The 19915-nt window shown below is 35.4% G+C and overlaps 1 protein-coding gene across 1 annotated transcript; it reads right to left on the bottom strand.

Annotated features, from left to right (window-relative positions):
• Positions 1 to 6940: 6940 nt before the first annotated feature.
• On the bottom strand, positions 6941 to 18371 carry RNF125 (ring finger protein 125). Its single transcript, XM_034429678.3, has 6 exons — positions 15620 to 18371; positions 13114 to 13267; positions 12789 to 12883; positions 11679 to 11769; positions 8733 to 8840; positions 6941 to 7825 (listed from the first exon to the last, which is right to left on the bottom strand). Exons 1-6 carry the CDS (start codon positions 15811 to 15813, stop codon positions 7733 to 7735), a joined length of 735 nt encoding a protein of 244 aa, XP_034285569.1. The 5' UTR covers positions 15814 to 18371; the 3' UTR covers positions 6941 to 7732.
• Between the last annotated feature and the right edge of the window lie 1544 nt (positions 18372 to 19915).

Raw genomic sequence — 19915 nt, 5'->3', positions numbered from 1 at the left:
GCCGGCTGCAGCCTAGAGCAGGGGTCTCCAACCTTGGCAACTTTAAGGCTTGTGGACTTCAATTCCCAGAATTCCTCAGCCAGAAGTTGCTAAGGTTGGAGACCCCTAGCCTAGAGAGCCATCAAGTCACCCTCCCAAGCTATGGCAAATGAGAGAGAGCTACAAGCAAGTCAAATGTCCAGTGTTAGTGTAATAAATATATACAGAGACTATGTGTTTTTGTTTGTATCTCTTTTTGAATAGTACTTCAGAGCCAGGACATAGTTGACAGGATATGACATTAAATCCAAAGAGTAAATTACTTATTTGCATCAGTGTATGCCAGGCAACATAATAGAGTAGAATTTTTTACTGGCCAAGTGTAATTAGACACACAAGGAATTTGTTTCTGGTGCCTAAGCTCTCAATGTATGTAGTGGTAAGGAACAAAGTTATAATCATCAGATGAAATACCCTGTTTTCCCCAAAATAAGACATCCCCTGATAATAAGCCCAATTGGGCTTTTGAGTGCATGGTAATAAGGCCAAGCGTTTATTTCAGGGTTTAAAAAAATATAAGACAGGGTCTTATTTTTGGGGAAACATGGTAGGTAATAGGGAAAATGAGAATAATGATGGATAGTTTGACGTGTTGTGGGAATTAGTTGTTTAGTAGAGTGGTGGCATGGGAGGGGGGAACTGTCCTTTTGTCTAGTAGTTCTGACTTGCAGTGCCCTGTAGCATCATTTTGAGGTTAGAAGTTGAAACCGTTTATGTCCAGGATGCGAGGGATCTAGATATTTTCACAGCTGTCTTTCTGGCTCGTGCAACATGATTTTGTAGAAGAAAAACTGCTTAAAGGGGTGGGAAGGATAGTTATCAAAACTTGAATTGAAAATGTTGCCTTTAATAGTAAGTTACACCAAAGCATTGGATGAAAGGTAATTTTCTTAATTACCTTTGTGGTGACTTTGGGTTCAATAGTCTATCTTATAAATTCTTTACAGTTCAGAAAATAGTCACTGATTACAATCCTAGATCTTTTATTCTGTTTACTTCCCTTTATATACATAAATATATATTTTCTCTTTAAAACCAGAGCAGATCTGAACAGAATGTCTGCCTTATAACTAGACTAGGCTCATACAATAGATTAATCTGAAACCAAACTATGTTAAAGTTTATTGTAATGTGTAACACAACTAGGTTGTGTTAGAAAGTCTTTTGCTTAGTCATGGTTTTTCTCATTCATAGGATTTTATAAGGTAATTATGCACTATCAAGTTGCTTTGACTCCTAGTGATCATGTAGATATATTTTCCCTGTATTTTCTCTCCATCTGAATTTTCCAGTAAAAATACAAGGGTGATTTAACATTACCATATTATTTTATGAGATAAAAAATGGTAATACCTTCCTATTTTCCAGTTATTTTTTTTCCTTTACAAAAGGAAAGAAAAATGAAGTTGAAATAACTGAAAAATATTAAATCAACTGCAGGAAGAGTCACTTTTGGAAACTCAGCTTCTGAGTTTAAAGGATTTCATGTTTCTGACAGATTTTATTATTTTTTATAATATTTTTTTTATTTTTTTAAATTTATTTGCTGCCCATCTCATTTCAAAGTGACTCTGGGATGACTATGATATTCATATGAAATTATGCTGAATTACCATGCATGTTTACAAATAAATGAAAAATACGTCTGAATCTTCTCAAAAATCTTCCTGTACTTATGTTTCTTATTTTTATGCATGTAACTAAAAAGATATGTAAGATGTTCAAGCTTGCTTTAGAAATGACCAGGGATCACGAGACATTGTTGATCTATATGGGTAACTGAAAAAGCCAAACATCAAAAAGAGGTCAGTACAATATGTGATTATAGATTGGCATCTGATTGTCGATTATGTCAAATTGTGCAAAGTGCTTATAAAAATAGGAATCACAACATCTCATTATCTTCATGAGAAACACATACAAGTCAGGAAGCCATAGTACAGACAGAACATGGTAAAGAGACACCTCCAGGTTTGCAAAGGAGTGAGATAAGACTGCATGTTTACCCCTTACTTATTCAACTTATATGTTGAAAGATATTAAGGGAAACTGGATTTGAAGTTTAGCATGGTTTTAAAATTGGAAGAAGTGGTTACCTACACTATGCCACTAATACTACCATGATAACTGAAAATGCAAATGATCTGCAAGCTCTAGTAATAAAGCAGAGAAAAAAAAGGGCCCTGAAATTAAATCTTTACATCTAAAGATAATCAAACAAATGGCAACAGATATAATAAACAGCCTTAGAATCAAGATATTGGTGATAGCTTTTGCCTTTTAGGATTAACCATCAACAGTAAAGAAAGAAGTACCACTAGTCAAGAAATATACCATAGACTAACATTTGGAAGAGCAACCATGAAAGAAAAGATATTCAAATGCTTCAATGCTTAAAAATACAGAATAGTGCAGTAATGGTATTCCCTATGACACAACATGAAAATAAAACTTGGACTTTAAATAAGCAAGATTTAAAGAATATTGGGAAGAATATTGATTCTTTTGAATTTTGCTGTTGAAGAAGACAAGAATATTGTGGACAGCTAGGAAACAAGCAAATGAAAACAAACAAATTTGTTAAACAATTCACCCCATAGTTCCCACACAAGGCTCACATTCTACTTTGTACACATTATGCAAATCCCTAGCTGTCTGGATAAGACTCTAATACTGGGAAAGATGATAGGAAAGAAATTAGGACCAGCAACTTGTTCATTAAGCAAAGTGATCACTAAGTAAAACTGCGACACTGATTATAATCTTACTTCAGTTTCCTTTGCATCATAGATCTCTGGAGGTTGTAGATGTGAGGACTGGTCACAGTTACTTTTTCATCACCAGTGTAACTGCAAAATGTTGCTGTGCAAGGCACTCACTAAACAATATTTATAGCAAATTTTTTATTCGTAGTCTTAGCCAATAGAAACTGTTTGTTGTCTTCAATTTATTGCTAACTTATTTATTTGATTTTTAATCTGCTATAAAAATAATTATAAGTATCTCAAGACAGCAAACATACATAATATTCCTTCCTATTTTTCTCACAACCACCTGTGAAGTGAGCTGGGCTGAGAAATAATGACTGACCAAAGTAGGTTTCTTCTTTTACATAATATATATAAGTACTATTATTTATGCATGCATTATGCTATTTTTAATTTTGCGACATGGTCTTGAGGGAAACAATTATGAGATAAAATATGGTTTAAAAATACTATTCCTTCTCTCTGGAACATTGTGCCATTCCCCACCCAAGCAAGATCTCAACCCACCCTTTTGGCCTTCCAAAAGGGTCAGAATATCTGCTTCTCCCAACTGGCCTGGGCCTGCAGTGGAGTTGTATCATTCTGGAAGAGCCTAATGATGGTTAAAGAAGACTCCACTTCCTCCCCCTTTGCATCTTGCTCCCTTCCTCTCCATCTTGGTCAATTTAAATTTAAATTTAATTCTTCCATTGTTTTAATGTTTTATATTTGGCATTTTGTTTGATTGATTTACGCCACCAAGAGTCGCCTTTGGCAAGATGGGCAGCATGTAAGTTAAATGAATAAGTAGCCTTACATTTATTTATTTATTTAAAAATATAATTAAATTGAACAGTTCTAGGCAAGGCCCTGACAGATCTTGCTAGCAATTAAAGAAAACCTGATGACATTACAATACAAGAGAGTCCTGAATTCTGATGAGTTAGAAGGTAATTTAATGTAAAGAGTTAGCGCAAGCTTAAAGCTGAGATAATAAAGGGTGTAGTTAAAATTCATATCACAGTTCATGGTAACACTGTCAATAGAAAAAGTACATTACTTGTTTCAATAGCTCTTGATTTGTAGTGACAAAGGTGTTCATGGTATAGAATTTCCTGGAATCTACCTTCCAGAATTAGAATTTGTAAAGCATTGCAGTGGGCAAGTGTGAGAACTCTCTGAAATGTTAGTGCTGTAGATTGAGATGTCTGACAGGTTTATATGTAATGACATCACACCCCATTGTGATAAAAACTGAGGGTAGAAGCCATAATAATGCAGCTTATGCCAGCTTATGCTCTTTTCCATTTTGTAATTAAAAAGCCATCTAACACAACCGGAACTAAGTTGCATGAAGTTATTAGGTTTAGCCACAATTGAAGATGCTGCTTCATGCATTGGCTTCAACTTTAAGAAACTTCAGCTGCTTCTATATGAAGAGCAGCATTGTAATAGTTTTTTATTGCTTGATTAGTCTTAAAGCTTTATCAATAAAATAAAGTAAAATATAGTAGTCTAATTCTGGAGTAAGATAGGAGGAAATAGTGTGATAAAATACTTCTGTATTATCGCAAGGAGTCAATAATTAGTCTCCCTTACAGGGTACCCCAATTTATTCAGTGGGTCAGGTTCTTGGGACCACTGTCTTAGTTATAAATATATGACAATCTGTGGTTCAGATCCCAGGGGGCTATTTCTAGTAGGGATGATTTTTTAAATATTTAATGTGGGCATATAATTGACAGTCAAAGTATGAGAAATATTTTCAATGGTTGTGATACCTCATATGCAGCTTCTCTCATAACATGGTAAGTGGGGAAAATGCCCATATTTGACCATGGAGTCTAACAACTCAAAGCTTGCTCTAGAATAGGCCCTTAAATTTTGCGTCAGATCCAATGACAGCTTTTTTTTAGGTTGAAAAGTAATTATACTCTTGGCCACCAGCCTAGAGATCTATTTTTAGCCAATAATTCCATGTTGATTGAAATACTAATATCTAAGACTGTTTAAAAACTTCCCTACCTGGCAGGCTCTTAAGAGTAGATATGTTGTGAAATAAGTGGAAAGTTGGCTGATCCAGGACTTGGCTTGGGCCTTTCTTATCTGTTCTGTTAAGCATATTTTGGGAACTCTATCAGGGTCCATTGAAGGGATCCTCTGCCAATATGTGAAAAATTTTAATTATCAAGTGACTATGTAAGGTATGGATACCTGTTTCCGCTCAAAGTGCAGGGGCAGATGTCTGTTCCCAGTACAAATCTTAAAAAACAGGCATGAACTTCTTCAAGTGGGGTAGCTTTATTAAGGCCCCACAATTCTGCACATAAGTCATTGAGGCTATTTTTGCCCATAATACTTTCAGTATAGGAATAAAAGTACATGGATAATGTAGTTAAATACTTCGTATAATCTTTTAGTATTGGCCCCCGTTCCTCGCAAACTTTTTTTGAAAAACAATGTAACTCAAGTGCTGGTAAAAATCACTAAGTAGGTAAAATAATTCACTTGTTCCACAGATTCCCCATTTATCTATCAGCTATATTTCACACTTTTTCTGCTAAATACCATCACTTTAAATTTGGTTTTATTGCTGTTTAAAGAATTAAGAGCACAGTAGGTATTTAGCTTTTGTAGCAGTCTTCTGAGATGGATTTGGGAATCTGCCATTACAATCATGTCATCAACATGTAAAAGGATATTAATAAATTTATCATGGATCTTTGGTATATGAGTGTCTGCAGCATATAGGTAAATCATTGACACAGAAATTAAAAGTCATGTTCCTTCAATACACTTGATATCATTTTCCAGAAAACTGAATTTGTTCCTTTCACTGAAACTTGCAAATCTGACCATATTTTAATTCTATAGGAAGCTTTTTTAAAAGGCTACCACATTTTTTTGTAGTCATACTTGATTTTTAGCATTTTAGCATGTTTTTTTTTGTGGTAGGGGCCTGGCACATTGCAGCTCTTAGTAATTTTCTGGTATGTAAAGAGAACCAAATCAATATAAATGTATTTGTTGATGGTTTCTAGTAGGAAGTTTGTCTATTAACATTTTTCTCAGCATATGACACAGATACATGTATTGGGTCAGGATTTTATCTGAACCTTGGGTAATACAGGAAATTGACTCACTCCAGGTCTGGGCCTGTTCTGAGTTTAGAAAGATAGCTAATGTCTTGTTTTCAAACTTGACTCGGTTAAGCTTTCTGTTCTGCCTCACTTCAAGATTAGTTAATATACTCTTAACATGAGACATGTATAACCTAGTATCAGATCTGCCTTGGAAATAGACTTTGTTAATGATTGCTATCCTCCCTCACATGAGCTTCAATATCTGAAAACAACTCTTTGTTTCATCTAGAACACTGCTGGAGTTTCCTAAGTGGAATGTAAAAGAATATACAGTGTAAAACACCAGGTTCTTTACCACCTAAAATGTGGAGGTTACATTTATAAATCAAGATAACCAATTGTGAAGTGCGGTATTTGTTTTGGTGTCTATAGAGAGTCAGGAGTGTCATTAGATAATCCTCAGGAATAACATCCAAATGAACCAAATCTTGTATGGAAGCTCCCATACAAAATGCACAAAACATTTACATATAAATGTACAAAACATTTATAGTCAATGGCATTACTGGAAATACAGTTTTAAAAGATCCTATGTAAGATTAATTTGTTTTACAGAGTTCTGCAAAACAGTACAAAATATGGCAGAGAGTAAGATGGAAAGATAGTGTCACTAGTTCTAGTTTTGATATGATTTAACTGATTCAATTATGGTTTTGTTTTATGGAAATATGTTGTACTTGACAGTCCAACAGCTGTCAATTTAAGCTACAGTATTAATATATCCAATTAATTCTCTAGGACTATGTAATGATATACTCTTTGTTTGTCCAGTTAGTTTTCTCACTGCGAAATGATGCAATGTTTTAAAAAGTAAATAGTTGCTCATTGGCATTGCAACATTTTCATGATCATAAAGATTCTGTCCTTCTCTTAGAAATGCAGTCACAAGATGATCTGAGCTTTGGTCACTTTTTTCAAAACTATAGGTAAAAAAGCCCAATAATAAGTTTTGCTTTTGGAAAAATGAGTAATAATTTGTATTCTGAATAATTACTTCCTACTGAAAGAATCAGGCATAAGTATTTATTTCAACAAACTTAAAACTGTATTTTGATAGCTAATTGTTTGATTTATTTTACATGTATATGTTGAAAAACAAATTGAATGAAATAGAATTATAACAAGTTTTGTAGCTTGCCAACTTGTTTAAAGCAAATGTAAAATTTTCTGTAAATACATGTTTTGCTTTTATAACTTCCTCTTTTTACACTGTATTGTGTATACACCACATGTGTGGTGTATACACCACATGTGTGGTATAAAAATCTGGATATTAATTGATCTTCATTAAGATCTATCTTATTCCATGATTGGCTTGTGTAATACCATATAGGATGAATGATCAAAGCCAAACAGATTTATTGAAAATGTTTAAAGATAGGTTCTCCAAATCTGAAATTAATGAATAATGAACTCAAGATATATACATTGAGAAAGATTCTGATATGCATTCAATCTCAGTAATTCAGTAATTCACAACCAATTAAGATTAGTTTGATGCTAATATTTATATGCTGTTTAAAGAAAATAATGGAGTTTAGAAACTTAAATGTAATTAGCAATTATAGAAATGAATTACAGATAAGGAAAATAAGGTTTCATTCTTGAAATATCTCATTTTGAATCTGAAATTTATAGTTTCAAATAGAACGGTCAGTACAGTTGTTTCATACTTGAAATGGAATGTTTCACATATGAAATATTTAAAATTCAAAAAAAATTGTATGTTAGTTAATAATAGCATAAACAACCAGTGCTTTAATTCACAATGTAATCCATTTGTCTTCATTGAATTGTTGATGATCACGCAGTACCTGGATTATTCACATGTACATAATCTAAAACTGATCGATCCAGAACTCTTTCAATGAGAACTTCTTCTACAATATTTATATCCTGGAATAAGAAGGGAAGGAAATCAGACATTCAGGTAAAATACTGCAACAGACAAAATCTTGTTTAGCTGTGAAAGCAGCCAAATTGTAGGCATCAGTAATAGCTTTGTTAGCAATAATTAGATTACACCCAGCGATATTTTAGGATAGTAACCCCTTGATATTTCAATCACACATATAAACTAGAAAACCTGCAAATTATAGTTCCAAAATAAAGGAAACTGTAATTGGATGTATTTTTTTAAAAAAATTGATTTATATGCTAAGGGCGGCTTACAATGTGCTAAGCAATAGCCTTCATCCTTTTGTATATTTATACAAAGTCAGCTTATTTCCCCCACCACTGGGTCCTCAATTTACCTACCTTAGAAAGGATGGAAGGCTGAGTCAACCTTGAGCCTGGCGAGATTCAAACCTGCAGTAATTGCAGGCAGCTGGTCTTAGTAACAGGGTGCTTTAGACCACTGTACTACCAAGGCTCCTTGGTATTTACCAGTAAGTTCACAAAAAAACAGCAGAATTATGTCTTTTTGCAACAAATTCCTCGTACGTATCTTAGAAAGATTTATAAATAGAAAATTCATGATTCAGAGAGCAAACAGGTTCCTACCTTCCCTCTGATATCTTTGCATAAACAGAACAAATTCTAGTAATTTGAAAAATAAACATAACTTGTTCAGTAAATTCTGGATTGCTATTAAACATCTGAACAAATTCTCTGGCATAGCACTTTCAATGTAAATTTGGTTATTTCTCCACTAAACTCTTTAGTCTTTGAAATTTATCCCCCAAATAATGCTCCTGAAATCTATAAATGTCCTTATACACTATGAGAGATACAGAGAGATAAAGAAAGATTCAGATAAAGTTTAGCAGGGATTAGGAAAAAAATGATATAATTTACTCACAATATAATCTTCATAATAGAATGTATGTCTCAGCTGAAGATGCCTTATAAAATTTCTGATGTAGTAACTTGGACCACCACCAGGTAGTAAACGACAGATTGGACAGTACTGTAGAAAATTCAAGGTGGGGAGAAGTAAATAGTATTTTTGTCATTATAATGTGCAACATGAATTATTATTGAAAAAGTTAATTATATCTAAATTACTGTTGATTGAATAAAAGCTTTCAGACATTATCCCCTTTCTATCAGCAGTAAATTCAGTTTATTTTCTCCACAGCCTATATTACAAATGCTATACAAGAATGTAAATATCCTGTCTGCAAAAGCAGTTGGTCCCGTTATCTATTCAGGTCATGGGGAAAATACAAAAATAGTTCATGTTCCAAGAACATTTTCAGCTTTATGCATCTGTAAACTAGTGCCCTCTACTCATGTAGACCTCAATGAGGCATCAGATATGACCAAATTCACAGATTAGACAAACCCCTGATTTTATAAATATTGTTTATTAACAGATCAGATTTATCTGGGTTCACACAAAATAACTAAGCAATAAATTATGGTTTATAAACTACAATGGCTGTATTAATGCAAAAGCACAATGATAGGCTAGGCAATATTAAACCCATGGACATATTCCTTGGTACACAACAGGCTCCTTCTAATAAACTTTTTTTTAACCTAAAACATAAATGGGAACCTGGCATGGTAAGGTAAACATGTAGTTAGCATGTAGCATTTTTATTTGCAAAAATGCTTCTCAATCCTACATAGCTGAGGAAAGCACCCTTATCAGTTTATAGCATTTTCTGACAGGTTATAACCACTATACATTGAGAGAGGTCTGTTTGGTGTAGAGATTTAGCACATCAGGCTAAAAACTGGGAGACTGAGTTCGAGTCCTGCCTTGGGCACAAAGCCAGCTAGGTGACCCTAAACTAGTTATTTTCCCTCTCTTAAGTTTTAGGAAAGAAGCTATGGCAAATCACTTCCAAAAACTCTGCCAAAAAATTTGCAAGAACATATTCAGGTGGTTGCCCAGAGTCAAAAAGTTGACTCAAAGGTACAAAACAAACAAAAACAAACCCACCCACCTCAAACAGCAATTTTGCAAATATTTGTCTCCTGCCATTTGAGGAAAGTTCCTATGATATAGTCTTTAAATTTCAAACATTCCATAGAATTAATATAGTTTTCTCCTATAGTAAGCAAAATACCAAAGCAAAACAACCCAAAATGTACAGGTATTTCTCCACTTATGTTTGTTCATTCAGGAACTTTTCAAAATTATTGCACTAGTAAAAAAAGTGGACTTTTGACCCACTTCCAAAATTGCAGTTATTGTAGTGCCCCGGTGGTCACATGATCAAAATTTGGGTGCTTGGCAGCTTGCCCATACTTACAACCACAGGAATACTTCAAATCCCTGTGGTTCAAAAGCGGATTTTCAAAGTCAGCACAACTTTACGAAGACAACACAGCATTCCCAAGGCTTAAGGAGCCACATGTAGGAAATGTTCATCAGAAAAGCTGGGTCTAAAAAGGCGGAGGCAAAGGCGGTAGAATGTTTCTCCTTCAGCCATGATGGTTGGTGGAAAAGGGGAAAGGTCAGTATGGGGAACTGGGGGAGAAGGCAGCAGGGTGAATGAATGTTGGCTGGGGTGGGCTGGAGGGGTCCCCAGAGTGGAGCGGTGATTCTGGAGCTGCTTGCTGCCCTGCAAAACAAGGTGTACGGTGTCTATAGGGCAGAGATGAGGAAGAGGAGGCAGTCCCTTACCTTACTGAGCCTTGAGGCTAGGAGGGACCAAAACTGGAAGGCCTTATATTGGGATGGGTACTCATTTAACAACCGCAATTCTTGGTTAATGACCACAGTAGGAAATGCTTTGTCATCGTAAATTGTTGTTGGCACATCATATCTCTTTGCAACTGTACCAATTTAGAACAACAATCCCGGCCCCAAATTGACAATAAATCAACCTGTATGGTTGAAGATGATGTGTGAACACAGTCATGAATTTGTTTTTATAGAAAGTATGATTCCAAACTATAAGAGGGACACTTCACAACACTCTTTTATCCAATTGAACATACAGTTACACTCGGTGTACTAATTCACGGACAGATACAAGTTATAGAAATGCAGAATAGCCAGCTGCTACAGAGTACAACAATAACCAGCACTTTACTGTACTATATTTTTTTTACTTTATTTATTAAAAATCCAGCACTGAATTTTTGGGAAACAAGTCAGAATAAACCTCTCCCCAATTACAGACATAATGGAAAACTCTTCCATGGATGAATATTTTGTAGCCATAGGTAGCTTTAATTACTGAACTATTTTTCTCTTGATGTATGCTGGCAGTTCTCAAGTGAGTTTAAGACCTCAATGAAGCTTTCAATATACTTTAATCTAAGAAAATAATTTACTATTTGAAATTGAGAATTACTATTTTTGCACTTGCATTGCTCACAGTGGATGATTACTTAATAGTTGATTACTGTAAATAAATACCTTCCTCTTTCTAAATCTATGTTTATTTCAATTTCACTGATCAAAGAAGTATTCTAATGCATTGTGTTGCAATGAAGAAAATAACATACTGCAGTAAGAGTCATAATAGATTTTCAAACATGCAAGATTGCCCAGATGAAACAAACAGGCGAGCAGGCTTATGCTAATGAAAAAGTTAAAAGAAATGCTCTAACATTTCCAGAGTACTTCTATAATGGCATGAATGAGAAGTTTTTGTTCTGGAGCCTTTGAAATCCACATTTCACAAAACTTTCCTTAGGCAGCAGAGATAATTTTTCATCAGATGTATTGTTTTTAAGAAATATCAGTTATTAATATATCATAACATACAAATGTACATTTATCTCACTTTATCTAATTCATCATACTAGGATATAGACATAAATAAAAGTGTAAGAAAGTTACCACTGGTCTTCTTTCAGTTCTGTGAAAAGTGAGAAAGTGGTCCAAGAGATCATTTTCATCCAATTCATTCTGACAGAAAGGACAAGGATACCTGAAAATAACAGACAGCTATGTATAAATACCCATATTTTCAATGTTAGCTACTATCTATCAGGATGAGGTGGAACAGTTGCTTTCATGGTGTGGAGACAATAACTTGGTCCTTAACACAAATAAAACCAAGGAGCTTATAGTGGACTATAGAAGGAATAGATCAGACATCCAGCCCTTGCTTATCAATGGAGACCGAGTGGGGTAAGTGGCCAGTTTTAAGTTTCTGGGTGTTATCAGAAAAGAGGACCTGACCTGGGGCGCTCACATTGCAGCACTGGTCAAAAGGGCCCAGCAGAGATTATACTACCTGAGACTTCTCAGGAAACAACAACTGAATGAAAAACTGCTGGTGGCCTTCTACCTCTGAGCCATAGTGTATTTTAATTTACTGCATTTGTGTATGGTTTGTCAATTGCATAGTGGCAGATAGGACAGCGCTCCAGAGAGTTAACGTCATTGCCCAGAGGATCAATGGTTGCCCTCTCCTCTCTTTGGAAGAGCTTTATAGCTCACGCTGCCTTAAGAAAGTTCAAAACATTCTTAAAGATCCATCTCATCCTGGGCAGCGCATCCTGGGCACCTTTTTTCGAACTATTACCATCTGGCAGATGGTACAGGATAATAAAAACAAGGACAAATAGGCTGAAAAACACCTTCTATCCCAGGGCAATAACTATATTGAATTCTACGGTATAGTGCAATATTGGGTTTTCAATTTCAATTATATAGAATGTAAAGGATGTATGTTTGTTTTTATTTTTATAGTTATACACTGAAGACCGCATTTAATTTAGTTGTACCTTGTGCAATGAAAATAAACTAACTAACTAAATACATTCTCCAGTTGATAGCTATTTTGGACAATGAACCAATCTGCTCCTGAGAAATAAGACTATAACATTGTCTCTCCATAGCAAGTTCTAATATTCATACCCAAGCCACTTAGATATGAAAAGCTAAAATAGCTAATAAATCTATAGATTTCTTTAAACTTAATTTTGCTAAGATATAATTTACCTTGTTTCAGGGTACGCAACTTCTTGTAGAGGCCCATATTTTTCTATATATTGGTCACAAGTCTTCAAATGAGCTCTCATTTCACTAAGGCATACCTGAAACACGCAAAGACAACCTTGTTAGTTAAAATTTTACAATTACAGATTAATATTTTAAAATTTTGATTTTCATAAAAGTGAGGCAAGGCAAGTTCAAATTTCTCTCAGTTGAGTATCACACATTGCTTACAACTCAATATAAATTACTTTGAAAAAGTGTGTATAGGAATACTGTTTAGAAAGTTCTTAATTTGAGAATAAATTATGTAGTACCAATCATTATTTACCTGTGTTTTACATTCTGTACAGTTTTGGTGTGTATTTTTCATCATTTTGATAATATCAGTTGCTGGGATCCCTTCAGAAGGAAGATAGGCTCGGCAATATGGACATGTCCATGTATGATTTCTTAAACATGTGGTAATACAAGTGTGACAAAATCTGCCAAAGACAAAAATAAAATCATGTTTCTCCAGAAAACCCTATTTTAAGGAAAGCAATCTAAAATATGGACATATCTTACAAAGAATGATTTCTGTCTGTTAATAGTTTTCTTTATTTGAGCATCGCAATCTGTTGGACTATTGATAAAGAATAGCTACAGAAGATAATATGCTTTGATATGAGGCTATCTCTGCATTACCTTAGTTATTAATTAGCATCAAAGTACTTGTCTATTAGTGACTGAAAATAGGTGACTTATAAATACAACTTTAATATGAGATGTCAGTGCTACAAAAAAACATAAGGCAGAGAGTTAGCCAAAAACTAACCACAACTATTCCCACAGAAATGAAACTTAGAAGGGCTTCAGTTTTATTTTTGCTCTTATTTGTATGCATAATTTGCAGTAATAAATTTCATGTAATCCTTCACTATTCTAAATGAAAATGTCATATATTTATACTTTCTTTACAATATACTCCCTCTTGAGTTTTCTCAAATTGAATCAGTCCATATACAGTTGCTTTAATGTGAAGAACCTGGTCTTCAGGAAAACAGTACAGGGCCTTTTACAAAGTAGAATCACAGTAATTTTTGCTTCTCCATTTTTTTCCCCTCTACCAGGAAACACGTGATGCCTACTTTTTGATAACAACCTCCCAGCCTATTGTGAGAGCAGCCTCTGCCCTTTATGGCTCCTTTGGTACCAGTTCTGTTTCAGAGGGGTGAGATTTTTGGCTGCTTGTTATTGGCACCAAAGAGGTGTTTCCCCCACCTCTTTCCTCCCCCCCCAAGGAAGTGCCTGGAAGCATTTTAAGGAATGTTCACAGGAATGAAAAGACACCTCAGATAAGCCTTTTGAACCCTGATTGGATTTATTTTAGAAAAGCTTGGAAATTAGAAACTGATATGCAAAACAAAAGGTGACATCAGGATGACATCTAACAAGCATTCTGTCTTGGAGATAAAGTTAAAGAAATGCAATTCACATTGCATTTGCATATTATCATCTTCTATTGGGCAGGTTTTTATAAGAACAGTTTTATAGATTTTTAAATATTCTATTTATATCTTGTCTTTCTTCCAAAAACAAAAGGTGACTTAAGCTTTACCATACTAACAATAGAGATATTGTTGAGATATAGGCTGGGCTGAATGGGTGTGATGAGCCCAGAGCTACTAAGTTTCCATGGCTGAAGATTCTCTCTGCAGTTCACTTGGCAAGGATTTTTGGAAGTGGTTTGCCTCCTTCCTGGATTGAGGGGAAATGACTGGCCGGAGGTTACCAAGGTGGCTTCCTGCCTAAAGCAGGAATAGAACTCACTGTTACTCAAGTTCTAGCCTGACCTGAATGAATTTCATGACAAGCCCATAGTGTTGTTTGATATTCTGGCTCAATCAAATGGATTTAAAGGTTTGTTCAATGTCATAATAAAGTATGGTTTGCATCAATAGAAAGCTATTGCAGGGAAAACATATATAAGCCAATAGGGCCATGGCAGTCAAAACATTATTTGGCCAATCAAGCAGATTAAGATGCATTTGTTTTAATTTATGTGAGGGGTTTTTTTTCTTCAAAGGAGAAAAAAACTTTTCCTACAGGATTTGATATCAGGGAAGAGTATTCTAAAGATCTTGGTAGTGTTGTGCTGATTAGATTCTTGCTGAAGCCTGCATCATTCAACAGATTCACAGATTTTTATTCTACAACAGTATTTTTATTTTACATTATTTGTATTCTGCCAGGAACATGTGACACAAATATAAAAAAATATTTCCTTTTCAAAATATAAACCTTTTTAACCAAAATCACATTTAAAATACATATAGCAAGGTATTCTCTGCCAAAATATTTTGTTTAGCTTATCAAAACAATCAGAGGAACGAATCAACCTGTTTCAGCAACATAGTTTGATTCAAATTTAATAAATTCCTTTCTTTTTCGACATAAGAAAAAGTACTTTTCGTTTTCTAATGCCATCCTCGAGATAAATTCTCTTGCTTAAAAGGAAAACCATCCATTGAGCTTAGTCCCTCATTGGACCAAATCTGTAGCTAAATGCAATCCCATCTCAGAGAGGAAAGGGATGAATGGTTGTTGTTGTTTTTTTGTCTTGGTTTTAAGAAAAATCTTAAACCTTCATACTGAATTTACCTGTACATAACACCTGGGGCTTACATTTCCAATAAGTTGCATTGCAAAGCACAGCAGACATAAATAGAAACTTTTACATGTGAAAAGGAGAAGACAATCCGTACTTTCTCCAACACTAATTTTTCAAAGCAGGACCAAAGTACGGTTCAGCTCCCGTCTCCCAACCCGAGCTAACTCTGAGAAGTTGCACTTACACGTGGCCGCATTTGGTCCTTACAGGCTGGTCGAACACTTCCAAGCAGATGGCGCACTCAAAAGAGGGAATTTGCTGTTTTTCCACATCTCCAGCTCGATCTGACGGTTGTGAGAACTGAATTCTGCCTTGGGGGTTGCCAACATCCGGCGTCCTCGCCGTCTCCCGTCCGTCGCCGCTAAGCACCGATCCCATCGCCTAAACGAGCTCTCGCGCTTTGGCGCTGGTCCTTGCCTCTACTATGCAGCAGGCGCACTGCTCAAATGCGTTACAACAGGAATTGTAGCAGTTTTGCAGGAGGATTTCGCCGTGAAGCAAAACAAAAGCGTCAGCTGCCCCACTTGGACCTCTTCCTTGTTTTGGGGAGAAATCCCAGAGGCGTTCGGCCGCGGCTGCGGAGTCGAAATCCTGCGCAAGCTTTATTGGTGGTGGCAAGGGCCAGTCCAAGCCGTCGCGGAGATACCTGACACCTTCAGATAACAAAGTAGAGATCGGAGGGAGCCCTGGCTTCGTTTATTGGTTGGCGCAGTGTTTTGTTTTGTTTTTCCTTGGACCTGGATGGTTTGCGAATGGCCTCCGCATAGCTGACCAAAGAGGATTCCTACTGGGTCGAAGGGAATTTGTTTCCCGGAGTATCTGGATTGAACTTTAAAATACTGTTTGCTACGTGGGGGTGTCACCGATTATTGTGGTCAAGAAACAAACTATTTCGTGACCTAGCTCATCGCGCTCTCTCCCTCTCCCTCTTTCTCTCTTCCAGCTGCATGAATGTAAAAAAAAAAACAACAACAACCCCTAAATCCCGAGAAAAAGGACGCAATTTACAAGGGAAAACACTAAGCAGCTGTCCTCTACTGAAAGTAAACACTGTATTTCACGTGTTGCCTTAAGGTAATGGTTAGCTAGCCTAATCAGTAAATCATACTAACCCAATATTTCCTTGTTTATGTTTTATTGATAAATTTGCAAAAATATAAAAACAAATGGGATTATAAAGCAGTGACTAGATTCACAAAACATAACAAGCCACAGACCATGTTTAGGAGCGGAAATCATGATTTATGGGTTATTTTAGTTGAGGAACAGGCTCTCCCCGATGGGACTGGCCCGTGGATCTCATCAGTCAAGGAATTTTGGTTGGGAACCTGGAGAAGAGATTTCCCATTCTCCTGCCCTTTGGAATATCTTCTTCCTTGAGAGGTGAGACTTGGTCCCACCCTCCTGAGTCCTGACCTTAAATCTTAAGAACTGGCTCTGCCAGATGGCTTGGGGCCAATCTGGCTTCCACCTCCCCCCCCCCCTTGAAACTATGATTTACTTTATTGGGTTGGGAATACTTATCTCTGAAGATTATAATGCTTTAATGCTGTAAACCAAGGAGATTGTCTTACAGCAAATAAATGTTTTATGTCTTAAAAATAGTTTAAAAACTGTGACTTGGAGCAACTTGCAAATGAGACTAGAGGCTATTATGCTGCCTGCTTCTCTTTGGAAGCCATTGGAAAATCTAATCATTGTGATTTAGATACTAGACCACAAATTAATATAAAACATTAACAGTATTCCTATTTAGAATCCAGGAGGACAACTCTACGTTCCTCATTTTTCTATGTTCTGGTTTTGCCTTTACCCTCAAAAGCAGTTGGCAGTTGCCTTAATGCCCAAGCGAAGTGTGTTCACCAAATGGTTTTCTTTTCCTGTTTTTTTTATTATTATTATGGTTGATTGCACTGTAAGCCAGACGTTTATACTGGAATTGGCATTTTTATCAACCTATCCAGTCTTTCCTAACAGACAGACAGATCTGTTCAATGGCATTAGATGTCAGCTGTTACAAGTAAAGCTGCATTTTGCAATTGAGTGATAATCTTGTCAATGCTGATAGTGTTCAAGTGGTGCTCCAGTTGTTTTGTGATTGCACACAAAGTGCCTATTAATATTCATAGTGCTTTGATTTCTTTTAGCACAGTCATTCTATTTCTTTTTGTATTTTGTGATTTTTTTCCTTTCCTCTTCTGCTCTGCTATTATTAATTTTATTCTAGCTTTATTATTTTTTATAAATAACTCAGTTAATAGTTAGGATAATATACTTCCCTACTTTTTTCCCACAATACTGTAGTGTAGATATTAGTTTCTGTCATAAGTTTCCCTTGTGTATCATGCTGTTTTGACAAATGTTAAAAAGTTTCCAGCCTACCATCCTTCATTAAATACTTATGTGAATATTTAACTCACTTCCTAGTGTCATGGGAAATGGTTTGACATTGTTTTCTCTCAGGATTTTTTTACTTATCAACCTAGTGTACAGTCCTAGTATTTCATGAAAGCCTCTAATCCAAGTATTAATCAAGTCATACTTTGCTTTGATTACCCAGGATGGCTAGGTAATCCAACCTAAATTATTCCATTACTTAAAGGAGTTAAACTTAAGAGCAGTTTCATTTCTGTGTTCTCAAGAGTCAGATTTATGAGTATACAGGTTCCATATTGAAGTAAGATATGAGTATATAGATTCCATATTCAAGTATGTGCGCACAGTAATATGACTGGCCTTTCATTATTTTGTACTATGAGAAGTACATGTTGAAATCTATTCATTCTACAGGTGGATTCACACATTTCTGTAAGTTATGCTGTCCCTTTGGTTGTGTGAACTGTGCCATTGTGATTTGTAAAACATGGCTTATAGTTCATGTTGCAGGAATCTATCCAATCTTGAATTATTAATAAAATTAATAAAATTGATTCACATATTGCTACTTATTGTATTGTTATTGTTGTTATTTGGAAGCCAACGGTGAGACTTGCAAGGCCATAAATTTATCAATCAATCGATCATATTTTAAGAACCACCCAACTCCTTCATTAATGAGCAAAGTGCAGGGGAACAAATAGACTCTGAGAAGCTATGTAGTAATATAACAGGACTGGACAGCTGAATCAAGATGGGCAGCTATATAAATTCAATAAATACATATATTTTGAACTATAGGAACATGTCTAAAAACAGTACTGTTTTATATGTGTCTGTATCCCATTTTTAATTAATATAAGCCTTCTGGAAAATTACAATTGTATTTCTTCCCTTTTGTATTTCATAAACTGATGTATTACAGCCAAAGTGCACATTTACATATCTTTTTTTTTTCTTTCTCTTTTTGGGCAGGTCACATTTTGGTCTTTCCTCCATTTCTTCACCTCTTTTCCTTGCCTATTATTCATTTTGCCTAAAATAAGAGACTGAAATAGCTGGGCTTTCATATTCCTGAACTATGGAAATCAGCCATTGTTTCTTTGTCTTGATAAACTTTGAAAGCTTTAACACCTACTTAGAACTAATTTAATCTACAGTTCTTATCTTTAGATTGAATTTAAACTGCATGCTTCATGATCCCAAGTCTTAATTATTGGACTTTTAAAAAAATTCTTCTACAGTATTTTTATGCTATCTAATATGATAAAAAGTTCTGAAGAACTCAAACGTGTAATTTTTGCCTTTTCTTTAAAAAAATGAACTGTATTGTGTAATTCTGCATTTAGGTGTTTCCTTTGTTTTGGTATATCATCTTACTACCACCAATCAGGTTTTTTTTAAAAAAAACATTGTATGGCTAGACTCTTCCCCACATTGGGAAATTGAAGAGGCCCTTTCTTCCAGTTTTTACCCTAAAGCAGAGTAAGGCATATTCTTATCTCTCTCATATTCAATTACTTCCTTTTGACTTTTGTTTCATTGAGAGTTTACATATTGCAGTAAGCATCATGTGATGTGTTTTTTTGTTGCTGGCTTTGCATGCAGTATATGAATTGTATAAACTGTATACAACAGTTTATATACAACAATTTATAGGGGCCTAATGTCCTATAGGATTCCTCCTCCTCCCCCCACCCCCCTTTTTTTGAGTGTGTGTAAGTTCCTTTCCAGACTTGCTGCAGATTTGGCTATGAGATTTTGGATATTTTACAAATCCACTTATCAAAGGGAATTGCTGTGTTAAGCTTGTATAGTTCAGGTAGTTTTGACTCAAGAGTGTGCTTAGTGACTGAAGTTACAATGGCACTGAAAAGTGACTTACAACCATTTTTCACACCATTGTAGCATCTACATGGTCACATGATCAAAATTTGGATGCTTGGCACTGACTTATTTATGATGGTTGCAATGTCCTGGGATCATGTGATCATCTTTTGTGGCCTTCTGACGAATAAAGTCAATGGGGAAAGCCTGATTCACTTAATAGCCATGCTACTAAGTTAACAACTGCAGTGATTCACTTAACAACTATTGCAAGAAA

The sequence above is a fragment of the Pantherophis guttatus genome, chromosome 3 (genome assembly GCF_059756535.1).
Source record: "Pantherophis guttatus breed Tessera chromosome 3, ASM5975653v1, whole genome shotgun sequence".
Taxonomy (NCBI): Eukaryota; Metazoa; Chordata; class Lepidosauria; order Squamata; family Colubridae; genus Pantherophis; species Pantherophis guttatus.
Note: the sequence above shows the minus strand (reverse complement) of the source record. Positions and strands in the feature narration are given on the sequence as shown.